This window comes from Nuphar pumila, chromosome 3 (assembly GCF_984573655.1).
Source record: "Nuphar pumila chromosome 3, dmNupPumi1.hap1.1, whole genome shotgun sequence".
NCBI lineage: Eukaryota > Viridiplantae > Streptophyta > Magnoliopsida > Nymphaeales > Nymphaeaceae > Nuphar > Nuphar pumila.
Genome location: NC_143251.1, coordinates 36,779,154 through 36,797,084, shown reverse-complemented (window position 1 = coordinate 36,797,084; position 17,931 = coordinate 36,779,154). Strand labels below are relative to the sequence as shown.

At 35.3% G+C, this 17,931-nt stretch overlaps 1 protein-coding gene across 2 annotated transcripts in view; it reads right to left on the bottom strand.

Annotated features, from left to right (window-relative positions):
- Nucleotides 1–3,708: 3,708 nt before the first annotated feature.
- LOC149842598 (PGR5-like protein 1B, chloroplastic) overlaps nt 3,709–17,931 on the bottom strand; it is a 33,806-nt gene continuing 19,583 nt past the window's right edge. Inside the window, exons 6-11 of one of the 2 annotated variants that reach the window (XM_089999305.1) lie at nt 12,828–12,904; nt 12,690–12,741; nt 11,802–11,912; nt 11,625–11,722; nt 11,416–11,470; nt 3,709–3,970 (exon numbers count right to left, since the gene is read on the bottom strand). In XM_089999305.1, the coding sequence (XP_089855431.1) occupies nt 3,947–3,970; nt 11,416–11,470; nt 11,625–11,722; nt 11,802–11,912; nt 12,690–12,741; nt 12,828–12,904 (417 nt within the window). In that variant the 3' untranslated portion in view covers nt 3,709–3,946. The remainder of the gene's footprint in view (nt 3,971–11,415; nt 11,471–11,624; nt 11,723–11,801; nt 11,913–12,689; nt 12,742–12,827; nt 12,905–17,931) is intronic. The other variant, XM_089999304.1, reaches the window with a different exon arrangement.

The window sequence follows — 17,931 nt, the reverse complement described above, 5'->3', positions numbered from 1 at the left end:
AAGTTGTAACCCTCTTATGTAATGGAACTTTTATAATTTACACGTTATTAACATAAAAGTGGAGACTCTAGTTCTAAATCTAATTGCTGGATGTCTTTTCCTCTCCCATCTTGTCTTCCCTATTGCATGAATCCTGAGGTACTACTTCACATAAATTCCCATCCTTTACCGTGAATGGTGCTATATCACGCATGGTTAATGGCATTCAACCCTCATATACTAAAAGAAAATCCTGCATGCAACTTTGCAAGATGTGGATCTTAGAATAAGTCAATATCAATATAGCATTTCTTTATGGACAGTTATATGAGAGGTTTATATGGAGATATTATGAATGGAAAATGATAGTACTGTATGACAAAAATGACATTTTTTCCAAAAATATGTCAAAATCCTCCCATAATTTACCAAAAATCCATTGGATGACCAAAACCGCAAATGTTGGGTGTTAAAACAATCAATATTTGTGAGGATGAGAAATTTCACATAAAATATTGATGAGGATAAGGAAGTTTACATATATTTTATGCGGACTTCGTGTGGTCTTCCTCATAAAATATATGCAGTCTTCTTTGCAAAAAATATATGTGAACTTTCTTATCCTCGCAAAAAATATGTGGATTTCCTTATCCTTGCAAAATATATACAGAAAATGACTGGTACTATACAAGTAATTTAACACATTTTTCGAAACACCTTATAATTTTGGATATTCTCCCCATGTCCAAAATCGTAAATAGCCAATTTTGGAATGTCTTTCTTACCCTTTGCATGTGTAAAACTCATGAAGTTGCGCAAAATGTCACTCCATTCATCGGGTGCCATATACTCCCACTTAAAATGAGGTCCACATATTTTTTTTTTCAGACTTCACAAAGTTTGCATAATAATATTTGTGAACATCCTATAAAACTTGAAAAAAAAAATGAGGAAGTTCGCATATATTTTATGCAGACTTTAGAAAATCCGTACATATTTTATGTGAACTTTCTCAAGTCCATGTATATTTTATGCGGACTTGAGAAAGTCTGCACATATTTTATGCATTCTTCCTCAAGTTAGCATCAAATATATGCGGACTTCTTCAAGTCTAGATAAAATATATGAGGACTTGAGAAAGTTTGCATATATTTTATGCGAACTTGAAAAAGTGCACATATCTTTTATGTGGACTTCCTCAACTCCGCTTATATTTTATGAGGACTTCCTCATCCTCGCCTATGTTCATTGTTTGCATGTTTAGGATGAACTATCTATCTTCTAGAGGAAGTTTTTCTCCAACCGCTCATCAGATCAAGGCGATCTTGGTGGCAGTGAAAAGCTAATGTCCTGATCTGTCTCTTTTCTTTTGCTTATTTTTTCGAATCTTTGGTATTGGTGGCCAAAAAATAACATAGAACAAACAAGAAATGTACAACCGTATAGGGTGCAGAGCATGCTTCTATTCTAGTTTTAGAACTCAAGAATAAAAACCCTAGACAACTTTTTAGTTCTAACTCAAAACATGAAAGTTATAGAACTATGCCTCGGCTTTTCAATGACTATAAAACCACAAGTTTTCGATATTTGATCATAGAGATTGTTCTGCAAAAAAACTTACATATTTGGGAGGAACTTCGTATATGTAAAAGGTAAAAAAGTCATTTTAAATTTAGATATTTGCGATTTTGGACATGAGGAGAATATAAAAAATTGTAAGGTTTTACGGAAACACGTCAATTTACCAATACACTAAGGTCATTTTTTGAAAAATACATGCAGACTTTCTCATTTTTCAAAATATATATATGCAAACTTCCTGATCTTCACATAAAATATATGCAGACTTACTCATCCTCGCAAAAATATATGCAAACTTTTTATTCTCACATAAAATATATGCAGACTTTCTCATCCTCACAAATAATAAAAACGGACTTCCTTATCCTCACACAAAACATATGTGCACTTCCTTATCCTCGCACAAAATATATGCGGACTTCCTCATTCTCCCACAAAATATATGAGGACTTCTTTCTTGCAAATATTGATGAATTTTCACCTATATTTTATGCAAACTTCCTCGTCATTGCCTATATTTTGTGATGATTTCTGGGTTTTGTTGAAAAACACATCATTTTTGTGATGGTTATTTTATTATGAAAGTGACCCCAAAGTATGCTGACTTATATACAGTTTAAACAAATCTTACGTATTTGGTTCCAGAGTTCTTTTCAAGTTAGTTGGGCACAAGGCTTTATTGGCAGCCTATTAAGGACCCTTTATATGCAGATACCATGCTCATGTTCATAGAAAATTATGGAAAACATATTGATGAAATAAAGTACTTAATTGAAAAAGCATTAGATGAAGGGACTCGGTTCATCACGATACTTTACTGGGGTTGAGGGTGATAGCTGGCTAGGGCATCTTGTTCTTTTGAAAAAGATAGGCATGTCGGATTGCAAAAGTGGCATATACTCTTGTAGCTGTGAATAAGCACCTGACTCAGGAAGAAGAAACAAACCCCCATCCCGAGAGATATCATTGCATAGCTGGAGCCTTACAGCATTTGTCTTTATCAGGCTTGATAAAGATTATGTAATTGATCAAGTTGCGAAAGAGTTGCGTGATAAACGAAGAGGACATCTTTGAACAGATTGATGTATATTCAAGTATTGATTGGGCTGGTGATCTCTTGCACAACAATTCTAAATCACTATAATTAGAAATATCAAATAATAAAACTAAGTTGAAATTAAATGTAATGTAATTGATGGCAATTTTAAAGGAAAAAGAATACAAGTAAATACAAAATAAGTAATCAAAATCCTAAAAGGAAATAGAAAATGTCACAATGTTCACTTTGTCCAACATTGGTTTAACTGTGTTCATGAAGTATGGTACGGTGTTTGAGTGTTATGTCATGGCAACACGAGATACACATGCTAAGAGAAGTGTCCATGTGACACGTTGCAAAATATCACATGTAGCTTGACTCATACTTAGTTTTATGGAATAACAAGAAACAAAAGACAATAGAAGAACTAGGCATTGTTTTATGGGAGCAGCCACAACTGAAATATTGTGGATCAAACATTTGCTTACCACTCTCGGAAAGCTCCTATCATGAGGTATATTATATTCTGATAATAGTTGTGCAATCGATTTCTTAGTCTTGTTTAGAACAACAAACTAAGCAAATTGACTATTTAGACAAACCAACAATTTGTGCATGAGAAGGTGGAGGGTCAAGAGTTAAAGACCAGATTTGTTTTTAGAGAATATTTTCAGCAACAAATAGGATTTAAAAAGCAATTTGGATGTACATGTCATTGCCCACGTACAACTTGAGTGGAGCTGTTACAAGAATTTAGTGGTACTATGTTTCAACATGTAATATATAAGAGTGATAATCTTGAAATACAAATTGTGGTTACGATATATTGGTAACTTACCATAAAGTTTTATATGATAAAAGGAGTCTTCCACATTTGATCCGCATCCAAGACTGGGATGACATTTCCTACCAAAGATGATTCTTATTTTTCATCAATATCTTATAGTTAGCTTGTATAGAACCCACCATCTTTCACAAATAATGAGCTTCATATGTCATGCCGCATACAATTCCTTTGTTGTCGGATCATTTTTCCATGAGAGGTATTATAAAATGGATAAAAAAGCTACGCAAGTTCTGCCATCTTCAATTGTTATCCGTGCATCAACTTGGACAAACATGCCTGAGTTTTTAAAAGCTCAATAAGGTCCACACAGAAACTCATACATCCACTCTCAAGATGACAAAGCAGAAGACTGCAGCCTTAAGCATAGAACAACATTATATATACATGTGACAAAATACATATGCAATTACTTGGGTGCAATCCATCTCAACTGTACAATGCCACCTACAGGAAACATAGTCACACATATGCTCATCATATTCAACTAAGCCTCTGCTCCTTTAGGTTCCTGCAAAAAGAAACAGCTAGTAGCAGACCAAGGTGATGATCATATAGGAATGATTAGATGGGGAGTATTGTTTATTCTGAAAATTCAGCTGAGAGTGAAGATTAAGGAGAGTGAAGCTCTTATGAACACAGTATTTCTATGTGAGAACAAATTAAAATAAAAAACTATATATATATATATATATATATATATATATATATATGGTACTGATAAGGTGCTCCCGGAGTACCTACTCCCACCTAATAGAAACTTTAGATTTTCAAATTTCTTAAACTTTTTTTGTTGATCAGGCCCTATACATATGATGTATAAGCATTATTTAGTAGGAAACAAGTTTTGGATCATGTGATTACAGCATACATGTATGTTTTTTAAGACCTTTAAAAATCAATGGCTCACAATGTATCAAAATTCCATGACTTAAAAAATCCTATTTTTATGTCCAAAAAACATGATCCAAATCATGATTCCTATCAAATAAACTATGTTGAGTACATCCATAAGGTTTAATGGAGAAGATACAACCTACAACCATGATTTCTATGTGGGAGTAGGTACTCCCGGAGCACCGTAACATTACTCATATATATATATATATATCCAGCAGCTACTAACAGATTCATGAAAATGTTGGTACCAAAAGTTGTATCCATATTGCCATCAAGGCATTAGTTCCATGTTGCTGATGAATTGGGGAAGAATTCAGGTAGAAGCAAATAGTACAATTAGAATGACTGAAAGAGGGAGAACTGAATAAAAAACAAGGAATAAAAATAAAAATAACAAAAATTCTTTCATCAAATTGACAGAGAAACAATATACATCAGTCAGACAAGCCTGTTGATTGGCTTACCAACTGAAGCTGTAACTTTTTAGTTCTTCGACAATTTTATCACTCTTCAAAAATACTAGGTGCAAAATTGAGGACCTTACCATTATATTCCATTATAAACTTAAGGTTTTGTACAGATTTAAATCTTAGACGGTTAGGCATCTTTTTGTGAAGGTAGGATCCACATGACAAGTAATGCTTTTACCTCCACTCTTTTGTATCAAACCTTGGTGCCACATTGTGAAAAGACAGCAATGGAACATGAAGTAATGCATTTATAACAAGCTTCAAGAAGTATACATCCATCTTGTAAATTGGAAGATTATTATGAAATGCAGCAGTTATATGTCCACGGATTTCAGGGTGCATAAACTTTCAACATTTGATACAAATGAAATAACTTCAGAAGCTGTTAAAGGAAATCCCAACATCATAAGAAAACTTCTTACCTCATTAATGCACCTTGGTTGTGGTTAGATTCCTATGAATAATAACAAGGTTCATGCATTTGAAAAGGTTGGACTGGTATATAGTTGCTAAGGTGGAAAGGGAGAAGTGGGCCAAGAGGCAAAAGCAGGAAATGGGGGAAGTGGTACGTGATAAAGAATTGATGTGGATTATTATGTAAGAAGTTAGATTCATATGAGGAAGTGAGTGTGAAGTGATCGAATAAAATTAGAAAATATGAAGATGTCAGCCTTCTTTTCCACCTTAACTCTGCCATTGGACCATTTAACTCCATCTTTAGTCAATCATTCTCATTAAGCCCTTCTTGGCTATGCTGCAGTGGATCCTAGCTGGGGAAGCCTTTTTGACTTGCATGGTTTTATATATGGAGACTTCTCTAACGTAAGATCTTTGATTTTTTCTTTAGTATTGTTTTATCCTTTTCTGTAATGAACTATGAACCCATGTTTTGATGAGATGACACTTTCTTCCAGATCTCTATTTACTACATTTGACCTCATATGCTCTTCTTTCAGACCCATCTTTAATAACACAATCTCTTCTAGTTTCAAAGTTTATTTCTTAGAAAGATGTCGCCTTTTATTGCCTGATTGGAACTAAAGAAAGAGCTGCAATTTCAGTGGCTCCAGCTCTTTCTTCAGTGAGTTTACTTAGCAATCAGCCCTGAGGTCAGCTTGTGTCTAATCTTTAGCTTGTAGTATTTACCTTTATGTAACATTTTGTCGCACCTCTTCTATCATCTACTGTTTGTCTGTTTTATTAGATTTAGATATCTTTGGTTCCTAGAACTGCCAAGAGAAGAAGAAGACAATATGGAGAGGCCTCAGAAACTGCATGATTCCCAATAGGGAAATCATGGTATGCTTCCTCTATTAATAAAGAATCAACAATATTACATAAAATTACAAAAGTGACCTCATTTAACAAGTTACCGCAAAACAAATATGAAGGGCAACTTAGACCAAAGGAAAGTTATTAAAACAGAAATATTCAAACAATATACAGATGGACCCAATCTAGGACCCAGATCCTAATACGTTATCTCTCAATAGCCTCCATCAAGTTGTACGTGGTAACCTGGGTGGTAATGACAACTTAGAGAATTTTGGTCTCCACTTTAGGGGCAAAGTGGTGCAAAGAGTGGTAGTCTGTTATGGCCCAAAATTCTAAAGAGGATCCATATCCAGTGTTCAGGATCCAGACGCCACCTACAGAGGCACATGAGGGTCAACCAGCCATTAGTGGGCCTAGGATAGGAACGTGGAAGTTATAGAGGCTTCTCTAATTAAGAGAAGAATAATTGAATCAGAACTCCAGTCAGAAGAGGAGAGAACACGTGGCACCTCCAAGGAGCACGCCCATCAGCTGAGTGGGGTCCACAAGTGGGGGCATGAAGCTAGAAAGCTCCAGGGACATCTTCCCCCCTTTCTATAAGATATCTGGATAGATCTGGGTTTGGATCCAGAACTAAAGCTAGATCCAATATCGTTATCTCTCAATAAAGCAGCCTTATGCAGACAAGAGGATGTTGATCATGGTACTGTAAGGTGGCAAAAGACATTAGATCTACTGACTTGATGCCAAATCAACACTAAAATATCATGATCTAAAATTGAGAATAGAGAACTTCATGCATGTGTGGATCTATACTAATCTTAACAAAATTTCATTTTTATTAAAAAAAAGACAAAAAGTAGATTTCATTCCTTAATAGTGGCCTTAAGAAAGAGGTCTATATGAAAATCCTATTGGAGTCTCCACTTTGTGGTGTTGCTTTTATTTGAGATTCCATATGAATTCTAGCCTGACTATCCCAAAAAACTAGTTATTATTATTCAAACAATATATTTTTGTCTTCCAGATTGGCAAGTATGGCTCATAAAATGCCTAAAGTTCTATAATATACTTGTTAAAGTTTAGAATATCTGCATTTTTATGAGGCATGAACTATTTTCACTTCAAGTCACTCCTTGACAAAATTCTCCATATAACTCCTTATGTTATTTTCTTTTGCTGTTTGATAGTTGAGAACATATATGTCACTTAGAGAGTGAAAGTATGCCCTTCATTGTATCGCTACTAACTAATATATATATATATATATACTCCTGTAGCTGTAGATATTTGGGGATACTTGTTGGCTTGCAGTAAATGATTTCCAATTGCTGATGTATAAGGTTACCTTTTCATTACATTCTAACCTTTGGTGTAGTTCCAAGAAGAGTTGCATGATGTTGCATTAATGCAAAAAAATGTAGTGAGCCCATTACATATTGTAGGATCTATTATACGATACAATGTTAATTGATAGAAGTGATGACCATTAAAGAAAGCCTTCAAAAGAGGAGGAAAAAGTATCCATTTCCCAGTAAGATATAATCTTTTTTTATAATAGGAAAAAAATCTATAATATGTAAAAACATATCTCAATCCCAGATCCTACATTACTTAACATGGCACACAAACTTGTGACAGAATAAGTGTTCATTATTGATCATAGTCACAGATATCGGCAATATTTTCAAAATATTGTGATAATATCGTTTTAAAATCATATCATGAGATTCTCATGATATTATCAATTATTTTTGTTTTTATTTATCTTCTATATCTTCAATATGTTTTTTCTTCTTAATTTTGCATTTTTACTTATTTCTTTTATTATGTGTATTTTATAGTCTACAACAACAACTACGCCTTCATCCCAAAACAATTGGGGTCGGCGATATGAACCAAAAAAGAAAATCATTTTGGGTCTTCCACATGAATCCTTCTCCTCCAATCATTTCTATCCAATGCCATGTCCTCGGTGAGGTTCAAAGCATTCATATCCTTTCCTATCACCACCATCCATGTCTTCTTAGGCCTACCCCGACCTCTTTTAACTAATATATTTTCCCATTTCTCCATCCTTCTAACTGGAGCATCATTAGGCCTTCGCCGAATATGTCCAAACCACTGTAAACGATTCTCTCTCATCTTATTTTCAATGGGTGCAACGCCTACCTTCTTACGTATGTCCTCGTTCCGAATCTTATCTTTTATTGTATTTCCACACATCCATCTCAACATACGCATCTCAGCTACACTCATTTTTTGAATATGATGTCTCTTGGCAGCCCAACATTCCGTACCATATAGTAAAGCGGGCCTAATAGTCGCCCTATAAAACTTTCCCTTCAACCGCAATGGCATTCTACGATCGCACAACACTCTAGTTGCACTTTTCCATTTCATCCACCCAACCTTTATCCTATGATTTACATCTCCATCAATTTCTCCATACTTTTGAATGATAGATCCCAAATATTTGAAACAATCATCCACCGGTATTTCTTGCTCAGCAAGCTTCACTACACTCCCATCACTACTTCGTTGCTTACTAAACTGACATTCCATATATTTTGTCTTACTCTTGCTCAACTTAAAACCTCTTGCTTCCAATGTCTGTCTCCATAATTCTAACTTAGCATTAACCTCAGTTCTAGACTCATTAATCAAAACAATATCATCAGCAAACAACATACACCACGGCACATTTTCTTGAATTGATCTCGTAAGCTCATCCATCACTATAGCAAATAGGAAATGGCTTAAAGCAGATCCTTGATGTAACCCAACCGTTATAGGAAAATTGGTTGTTACCCCTCCACAAGTGCGGACATTGGTTACTACTCCTTCATACATATCTTTAATTATACTAATGTACTTAAGAGAAACACCTTTCTTCATCATTGTCCACCAGAGAACGTCCCTAGGTACTCTATCGTATGCTTTCTCCAAATCAATAAAAACCATATACAAATCTTTGTTCCTCTCTCTATTTCTCTCAATAAGTTGTCTAAGAAGATGTATAGCTTCCATAGTTGATCTTCCAGGCATAAAACCAAATTGATTCTCCGATATCATGACAACCTTCCTCAACCTAGACTCAATCACCCTCTCCCAAAGTTTCATAGTATGACTCATGAGTTTTATACCATTCTAAACCTTTCTCTCCCAAGTACTCTTCCTCCACTCATTAGGCATCTTATTTGTCCGCCAAATCTTGTTAAAAAGATTTGTCAATCATTCTAAACCTTTCTCTCCCAAGCATTTCCAAGCCTCAATAGGTATACCATCTGGGCCAACTGCCCTTCTTGAATTCATTTTCTTCAAAGCCTCTGCAATTTTTTTCTTTTGAATCTTGCGCATGAAGTCACGATTCATCTCATGAAAAGGAATGGACAAGTCCCCAAGATCCTGAGCATGCCTTTCATTAAATAGCTTATCAAAATAGTCTTTCCATCTCTCCTTAATCTCCTTATCTTTGACTAAAACCCTTTGTGTTTCATCTTTGATACATCTAACCATACCTAGATCCCTCGATTTCCTATCTCTCATCTTTGCAAGCCTATAAATATCCTTCTCGCCCTCTTTGGTATCCAACTTATCATAAACCTCCTTATATACCTTATCCCTCGCATTCCGAACTACTTTTTTAGCTTCTTTCTTTGCTATTATATACTTCTCCAAATTCTCATTATCACGACTCTTACTTAGATTTCTATAACACTCTCTTTTAACCTTAATAGCTAATTTAACATCCTCGTTCCACCACGATGTATCCTTACCTAGCGGTGCACCGCCTTTAGACTCACCTAATACCTCCTTAGCCACCTTTCTCATGCCACCCGCTATCATATTCCACATTGATTCTGAATCCTCCTCAAGACACCAATCAACTTCCTTAACTACCCGCTCTACAAACATTTCTTGTTTAGCTCCTTTCAGTGCCCACCACTTAATTCTAGGATCTATCCTATGTCTATCCCTTTTGCGGCCTTGTCTAATTCTAAGATCTAAAATTAAGACTCTATGTTGTATAGCTACACTTTCTCCCGGTATAATCTTACAATCGATGCAACAACCCCTATCTCTCTTTCTAAGTAGGAAAAAATCTATCTGACTCGTATTAACCCCACTTTTAAATGTTACTAAGTGAGACTCCCTCTTCCTAAACCAAGTGTTTGCTAAGATCATATCATAGGACAAACCAAAATCTAAAATTCTTTCTCCACTTTCGTTTCTTTCTCCTATACCATAGCCTCCATGGATACTCTCAAATTCATCCCTACCAATGCCTACATGCTCATTAAGGTCACCGCCGATGAAAAGCCTTTCTCCATAAGATATCCCTTGTACTACTCCATCTAAATCTTCCCAAAATTGACGCTTAATGGAATCATTTAAACCTACTTGAGGTGCATAAACACTAATAATATTAATAATATCCGTACCTAATACTAATTTAATAAGTAAAATCCTATCACCCTTCCTATGGACCTCAACTATATTATCTACAAACTCACGACTCATAACAATCCCTACTTCATTCTTATTCTTATTTATTCTTGTATACCAAATCTTATATCCCCAAGGTTCTATCACTTTTGCTTTCTCACCTACCCATTTGGTCTCTTGTAGACATAAAATATCAATCTTTCTCCTACACATAACATCGACTAACTCTACCAACTTACCAGTTAAAGACCTTATGTTCCAAGTGGCTAACCTAATTTTATGGTCTTGGACTAACTTCTTTACCCCCACCCGTCCAACAAAGTGAGGGAACCCTTGCCTATTTGACACCACACCCGGGCGCCGGTGTGACACGTCGCTTCCGGGCGACGACCTAACAACCCTTGCCCATTTATCACTGCCTCCGGGCCTATAGAGTACAACGCGTCGCTCAATAGGGAACGCCCCAACAAAATTCTCATATTGGTTCATATTCATAGGGTATGACTAAGTTTTTATGCTGGCTGTCACAGGCCTACCGCAACCCTCCTCCTTTATCCGGGCTTGGGACCGACAGTGTATAGCTTCTTTCTTTGTTGTTATTTTCTTACTTATTTTTTCTATTTTTAAAATTTTTAAGCCCAAAGATTTTCTCAAGATTTATCAACCTAATCTATATTATCGCAAGAAATAACCTTGCCAAGATATAGCAGAGACCGATATTTGTGACTATGTTATTCATATCCTGGCACCAGTGGCCAAATTTAGGCTGTTCAATTTCAAAATTAGTCATCAAGAGTCACATAACATGTTTCTAAATTTAGTCTGCAACTCTAGTTTCTAGAGGAGCAAGAGTAATAATATAAGAACATTCAACTTACACTAGCTATAGTAATCAGGCGACTTTCAGCATCATATATCAATCCGGTGCCGCAACTGATCAAACCAAAACACAAAAATAAACCATATTTGTTATTAAATGTAAAAAAACTCTCTGTAATAGCACATAGCATAATGCACAAACCATGGAAACACAGCTGCCTAGGGAATATAAGATTCACTTTTCAACAGTTTAAGAAGCAATGCTTACTTTGAGCACTTAATTGTATTAGTAGATCCACCACTAGATACTGACAGTATTGACCCAAAGAAGGATAGATTTTCAGTTGCACAGTTTGGACAGGGTCCCTGAACATGTTAAAAGATTTATCATGACCAAAACTGAACCACATAGACAATTTCTTTTATGCTGCTGTAGCTTTCATACCTTCAATATCAAGAAATCCTTCAAAATGGCATTAGTGATGCTCTGTGCTCCCCAAAAGATTAGAGGCAAAGCAGCAAACCAAGTGAAAATAAAACTGAATGGCTCTGGCAGCTGCAATCAGTAAGACATAAGTTAATGACCAAGCTAAATAAATGCACAATACTGTGCAATTTTATTATTACCCTGAGCAGAAAACTGGTAGGCTTAAGTTTGAACTCTTATGTCAAATCCAACAAAAGTGACTTTCAGGAAACAGCAGTAAATGAAACTGTTGATAGAGATGCTTAAGAAAATTCAGGCGGTCTATAGAAACAGTATGGAAGACTCAAGTGGAAATGTTGTTAAGTTTTCCAAACATATTAGCTCTTTAGAAAAATGAAGATTGATTATATGAAAAAAATAAGGTATCATATTTCAACACTTCGACTAAAGAGAGCAAAAATCGGCCATCATCAGATAACAGATAGAGGAAACAGAAACGTAGATGACCCAGTAAAAGGAACTGTTCATAGAAAATCATCATATACCAGCATCATGTGATTAAGAACAAGATCTCTCATACACAAAATGACTGGAAGCTAAACTGAAAAGATCCTTGATTACATTTCTTGGTAAAACGCTGCACGATATTTGACATATAATTATTTGTCAAATTACTACCCCAGAATGTGGTATTTATAAAATTAATTCTTGCTTGGGCATGGTATTCATTGGGAAAAAATAAGCACTTAAAGTTATGCTGGTGTCACTAGCTTATTCCACTGCCGAACATATTGTTTCAAAGTGGGTAACTGCCAAAGCGCATAGAAACAGTAGATAGTCTTATGTCTCACTCAAAAGTCCAAAACATCACCAATATTTATGAACAGAAATTGGAACAGTTTGCACCTCCAGCAGATATGTGATCTCAAATCCAGTCAAGTCATCCAGAAAGAAGAACCTGTTAGTGGACAAAGTGTCAAAATCTTTGAGGAAAAACTACAAGGAATTGTATTGGTGTTACCATAGAAATGTGCATGAACTCACAAGGTCAATGAAATAACAGCAGCTGGCACGTTCAGTAGGAACATCTTCAAGTAGTCAACCTCCAAGTCACTATAGACCTATGAAATGAAAACATAAACTTTGTTATTAGATTACAAAAAATGCAGACATTTATGATTATCAAACTAACCCTACTAGAATATAAATTCAATGCACTGAATAAAAAAATAAAATAAAAATCTATCTGATATTTAAATCATACATCAACATTCCACAAATACCTCCGTTCATGACAGAGGTGAGGTAAAAATTGAGTTCAATTGCAAAAATCAGATCAAATGTGAGCAGAAAAATACTCTAAATGTATTACAGAATTTACAGTCAGATCTTCCTAATTCTCCCAGTTCATGATAAATGTATTGGGTTCAAATTCAAATCGCTAATAATAAATAAGTTCAAAAAACTATGTGCAAGCATGCATAAAGGTACAACATAATTTGTGCAAGTTCTTCATGCTTTTTTTTTCATAAAATACCTCTGATTATGATCTTAGTAAAAAAATTGGTGATATTTTGAATTTCTTACGAAAAAAAGATTCATAAAACAAAATATTAGTGATTAAAACATGACATATTCAATATCTAGACTAAAATGAATATCTCACGATTTATTTCACATATATTAAAAAAGAATGAGAAATACACTACCATCATTTTGATGGTATGACTCCTCATTTCTAAAATATAACAGCATTCACTGCATTGCAATGAAAGCTGGATACCTGCTTTGCAAGCATTAAACGCTGTATGACAGGCAGCAGTACAAGATGCTTGACAGCCCATACTGGAAACCTTGTTACCTATGTCACATGGGTGCGGGTGTGGGTGTGGGGGTGAGACAAAATATATATATATAAGAGAGAGAGAGAGGAGTCTTTTAAAATGTTTGACCCCTCCCTACATTCCTAATTAAAATAAGGAAGAGAGATTTCAGTTGGTAAAACCCTTGAGGTCTCCTTTGCCCACCTGAGGAGTACCGCCTTTGAACTTTAAAGTGATTCTACCAGACTACCATAAGACCCTGTTTAGAATCTGTAGCTGAGATGAGCGTTTATGAAGTTTATGTATTTGAAGAAGTGGCAGCTGCTAAATTCATGATTTAGCCTAAATACAAAAGAGAAAGGGCTTCCCTTCTCATCCCAAATGCATAAACGCCAATCCCAGCACTGAGATTTCAAACAAGCCGTAAATTCCATTGGTGGTGGCCACCTCCAAGGTATATAGCCATAGCATTTATCATCATGAATTTATCCTAGAAATTGGAGTCCCGTGGAATCAAGAAATTAATGTAGAATTAACTATTTAGAAATGCTATGGCAAGCAGTCCATTACACACCAATTTCTCATCAGTTCCCAAGCAGTCCGTTACGTCTTTGCTAGCCTCTAAGAAGTTTCTTCCCAAGATAAAAGTAACTAAAAATCATGTAGAATTAATTCTTTCATTTTCTATGAAACCCCTTTAAGTAACCATTAGTGGTAACGTCCTTGTTTTTTCCATGATGACGAGGAACATGTATCGGCTAGTATTTACCAACCAAACACAAGTTACAAGAAGCAAACAAATACTCCATCAAGCAGCCATTTCTTTTCTTTTTTTTTGGTCCAAAAAATGGATACAAATGACCCTGGGTGCGTGCACCCAGGGTCCGGTTGACCGCACCGGGTGCTGCACCCGCACCCGTGTCACGTCTACGCGGGTGCGGCACCCGGTTGGCCGAATCCCTGTGACTTAGCTTGTTAAGTTACGTAATGGGAAGAGGAGCCCTCCTTTTATTAAAACACGTCGGAAGGCCCTGCCTCTTCCACCCCTTTCCATGTGGGATTATTCTTCCCACAAAGCAGTGTAATATACATATAATTCCAATGGTCCATTAAATGCCCCACTTCATTTCACTTAATATTATCATACCAGCCCAAACCTCTCTCTCTCATATATATATATATATAGACACACACACACACACACACACACACACACACACACACACTAGAATATGAGAACTACAGGTGAATTGTGCATTTCCAACACTTTTTTTGCAAATCCAACCATGTAGGTTTATTCAGCATGGTGAATTGCTAGAAATCAACTGTTGGTTCGTGTATTTTCGATGAAAAAAGTATGATTTTTGGATGCTTGAATGTTTATGAAGATTATGAGCCGTTGATTTCAAAGCCTTAAGAAATATTATTTATGCATCATAATCGGATTATTCAAGAGCTGGTCCTTATAAAACCAAGCATGCAGATCACATCCTTACGATTAGATTTAAGAGAAAAGAACGAAAAATCCATGGAAATTCTCTCTCTCTCTCTCTCTCTATATATATATATATATAGAGAGAGAGAGAGAGAGGCAAGTATTCACTGTTGGTGCATGGGCATGTTTGTCTTTTGCCCCTTGTTTATAGTCATTCTCATTATTGCCTGAGGATCTTTTTGTCCTTGTAAGATTTTAATGCATGCATATAGCATAACCACAAAAGGAATGAATATATGATTCTTATCATATCCTTCTCCCTCACTCTCAACACTATTTCTCTTCTCCTACTTCATCTTCCATTCTCGACACATCTTCACACAAGCACACCCCCCCCCCCCCCACACACACACACACCCCACCCCCCAATCTTCACACATCCCTCATGGCACTCCATTCAAAAATGTAAAACTATCTATATGATGGTATCAGAGCCTAGGCTTTGAACCAAAGGGAGGAAATGAAGACTCTATCCACTGCTGGCTAACATTATTAAAGAGGGCAGCAACCCAAAGATTGAAAACTTGACTGGTTTTGGGTCCATTAGCTTTCATTAGAAAGGGATTTTAGATGGATTTAGAAGAAAAAATGACAAGATTTGGTGAAACATTAGAAAGTTTCAAATTTTCCAAAGTGATTTTTTGCCACCAAAGCAGAATCTTGTTTTTCTGAAGAACTGAGGGTTGTGCAACCTCTCAGGAGCTTTTAAATGTATAAACTTATGTTGCATGAGGAGCTTAGAGGTACTCACACCCTTTGGATATGTTTGCCTAAAAAAATTAGGGGTGATTGAATGTGATATTGAGTCTCTTGTGTGACTATGGGCTGGTGGCAGACCTAGCTATGAACCAGCATGTGTTTGAAGCTTGTAGAAGTTCTATAACCCTTATGGAGCGTTTGTTCCCAAGGGAGGTTTAATATCTCATTGTGGAGAGCACAGATTTGTTCATATAAGAATATGATGACCCTAGTGGAAGAACTCAAGGGAGCACAGAGAAGGAAGGTTTACCAGTGAAAAGAGTGGATAGTATTGGTGGATAGGAAGGATCCAAATTATAAATGCAAGATTTAATGGTCGAAACTATGTTGAATGGGCTCCATTCTTGGAGTTGGCTATTCTTGTGAGAGGTAAGTGGGAGCATACTACTGGATTTCATATGCCGGATGAAAAGAGTCCCCAATACACAAATTGGAGGAAAGAGAATGCACTGGTTATCTCATAGATCTTACAACCGATGTTACCTAGTATTGCTAGGACATTCATGTATTTACACATGGCAAAAGAAGTGTGAGAACCCGTAACTGGGGCATATGTCAAAACAATAAATGTAGCCAACAAATTATGAAAATACTTGATGAGAAAAGGAGATGCCATCAAGGGAATAGAAGCATGAGTAGTAACATGCAGATTTGCAGAGTTTATGGAGATGAACTACAGTGTTTTACCAAAATTGATTGTCCTACATATGCGAACAAAATGAACGAACAAAGTGAAAGGAGGAAGGTGTTTTGATTTGTTATGGGGACAATTTGTTGCATTCTGTCATTGTGCATAAACCATGGATTGCTTATTGTTAAATTGTACATGTATATATATATATATATATGTTTCATATTGTACATATATATGTATATATATATTCATATAAATATATATGTATATATATTATTTATAACGATGTAATAGATAATACACTCTAGGGGTATTTTCATCATTTCACAGCATTGTAATAGGAAGTGTCCATTAGGGGCACTTTAGTTTTCTTTCTTTATTATTAGTTTTTGTCTTTTTGGTTTGAGCTATGGGCAATATTGTCCTTAGCTCTTAGAGCTATTGGGGGTGGTCCCAAGGGCTCTAAGTGCTCTCCTTTTGTCTATATAAAGGGGGTAATTCCCTCTCTTGTATCTAATGCTTTTCTTAAGCATTCATGCAGAATAAGACGTACATTTTTTATGTTCTTGTGTTCCTCTATTTAATTATTTGATGTCTTAAATGCACTCAGTGCTTGTGTAGTGCCTTTGTGCTTTTGTATTGTCCCTTAGTTGGACTTGTGTATGTGCACGTGCACTTTATGTCTATGATTTTGTAAGCCCTTAGAGTCCCTTGTTTTGTATTTTCGCATATTTCATTACATGGTATCAAAGCCAATCAATCTTTCTTGGTATTTTGCCTTTTTTGGGTCTTTGGATTCTTTAGTTCAAGTTTGTGCTTTGTGAAGGTTTGTGATCTTTGTATGGCTTGGATTCAAGGAAAATCTGGACCCAGTATGTATCTTAAATCTTTAGTGTTATTTGAGTTATCTATGTCATGCATTATGCATGAGAAAGCAATCATTTTTCTTATCTTTGAAAAGTTATTTGTTATTTTTGTTAAAAACTAAAATCTTTAAATGCTTTTCAAAATTATTGTTGGATTTATTTTTATTAAATGTTTTATAAGGTTTATAAAATTTGTTTGATCTTGTAAAATGTTATATGTGTATGCTTTTATGAGATCTACTTTGAATCTTAGACTTTTGAACCCGCTTTATTTAATATGTACGTACATAATCTAGTATTTTTTAGCATGTGTTGTTGACATTTAGATGCTTTATTCGAACACTTCATGGTTATAAATGTCAAATCATGTTCGTATTTATTGTTATATTGAAATTTGTTTTTGTTTTTGAAAAATTATCAAATACTTTAAAATAATTTGAAATATTTATTTTTAAATGGTTTTGTGTGTCATTCACAGGTATGATTTTATGAGATTTTGCTTATCTTGTGTTTGATTTTTTCTTTTTTTCTCTTTGATATATTCTTATGTGAAACATAAATATTTTATGAA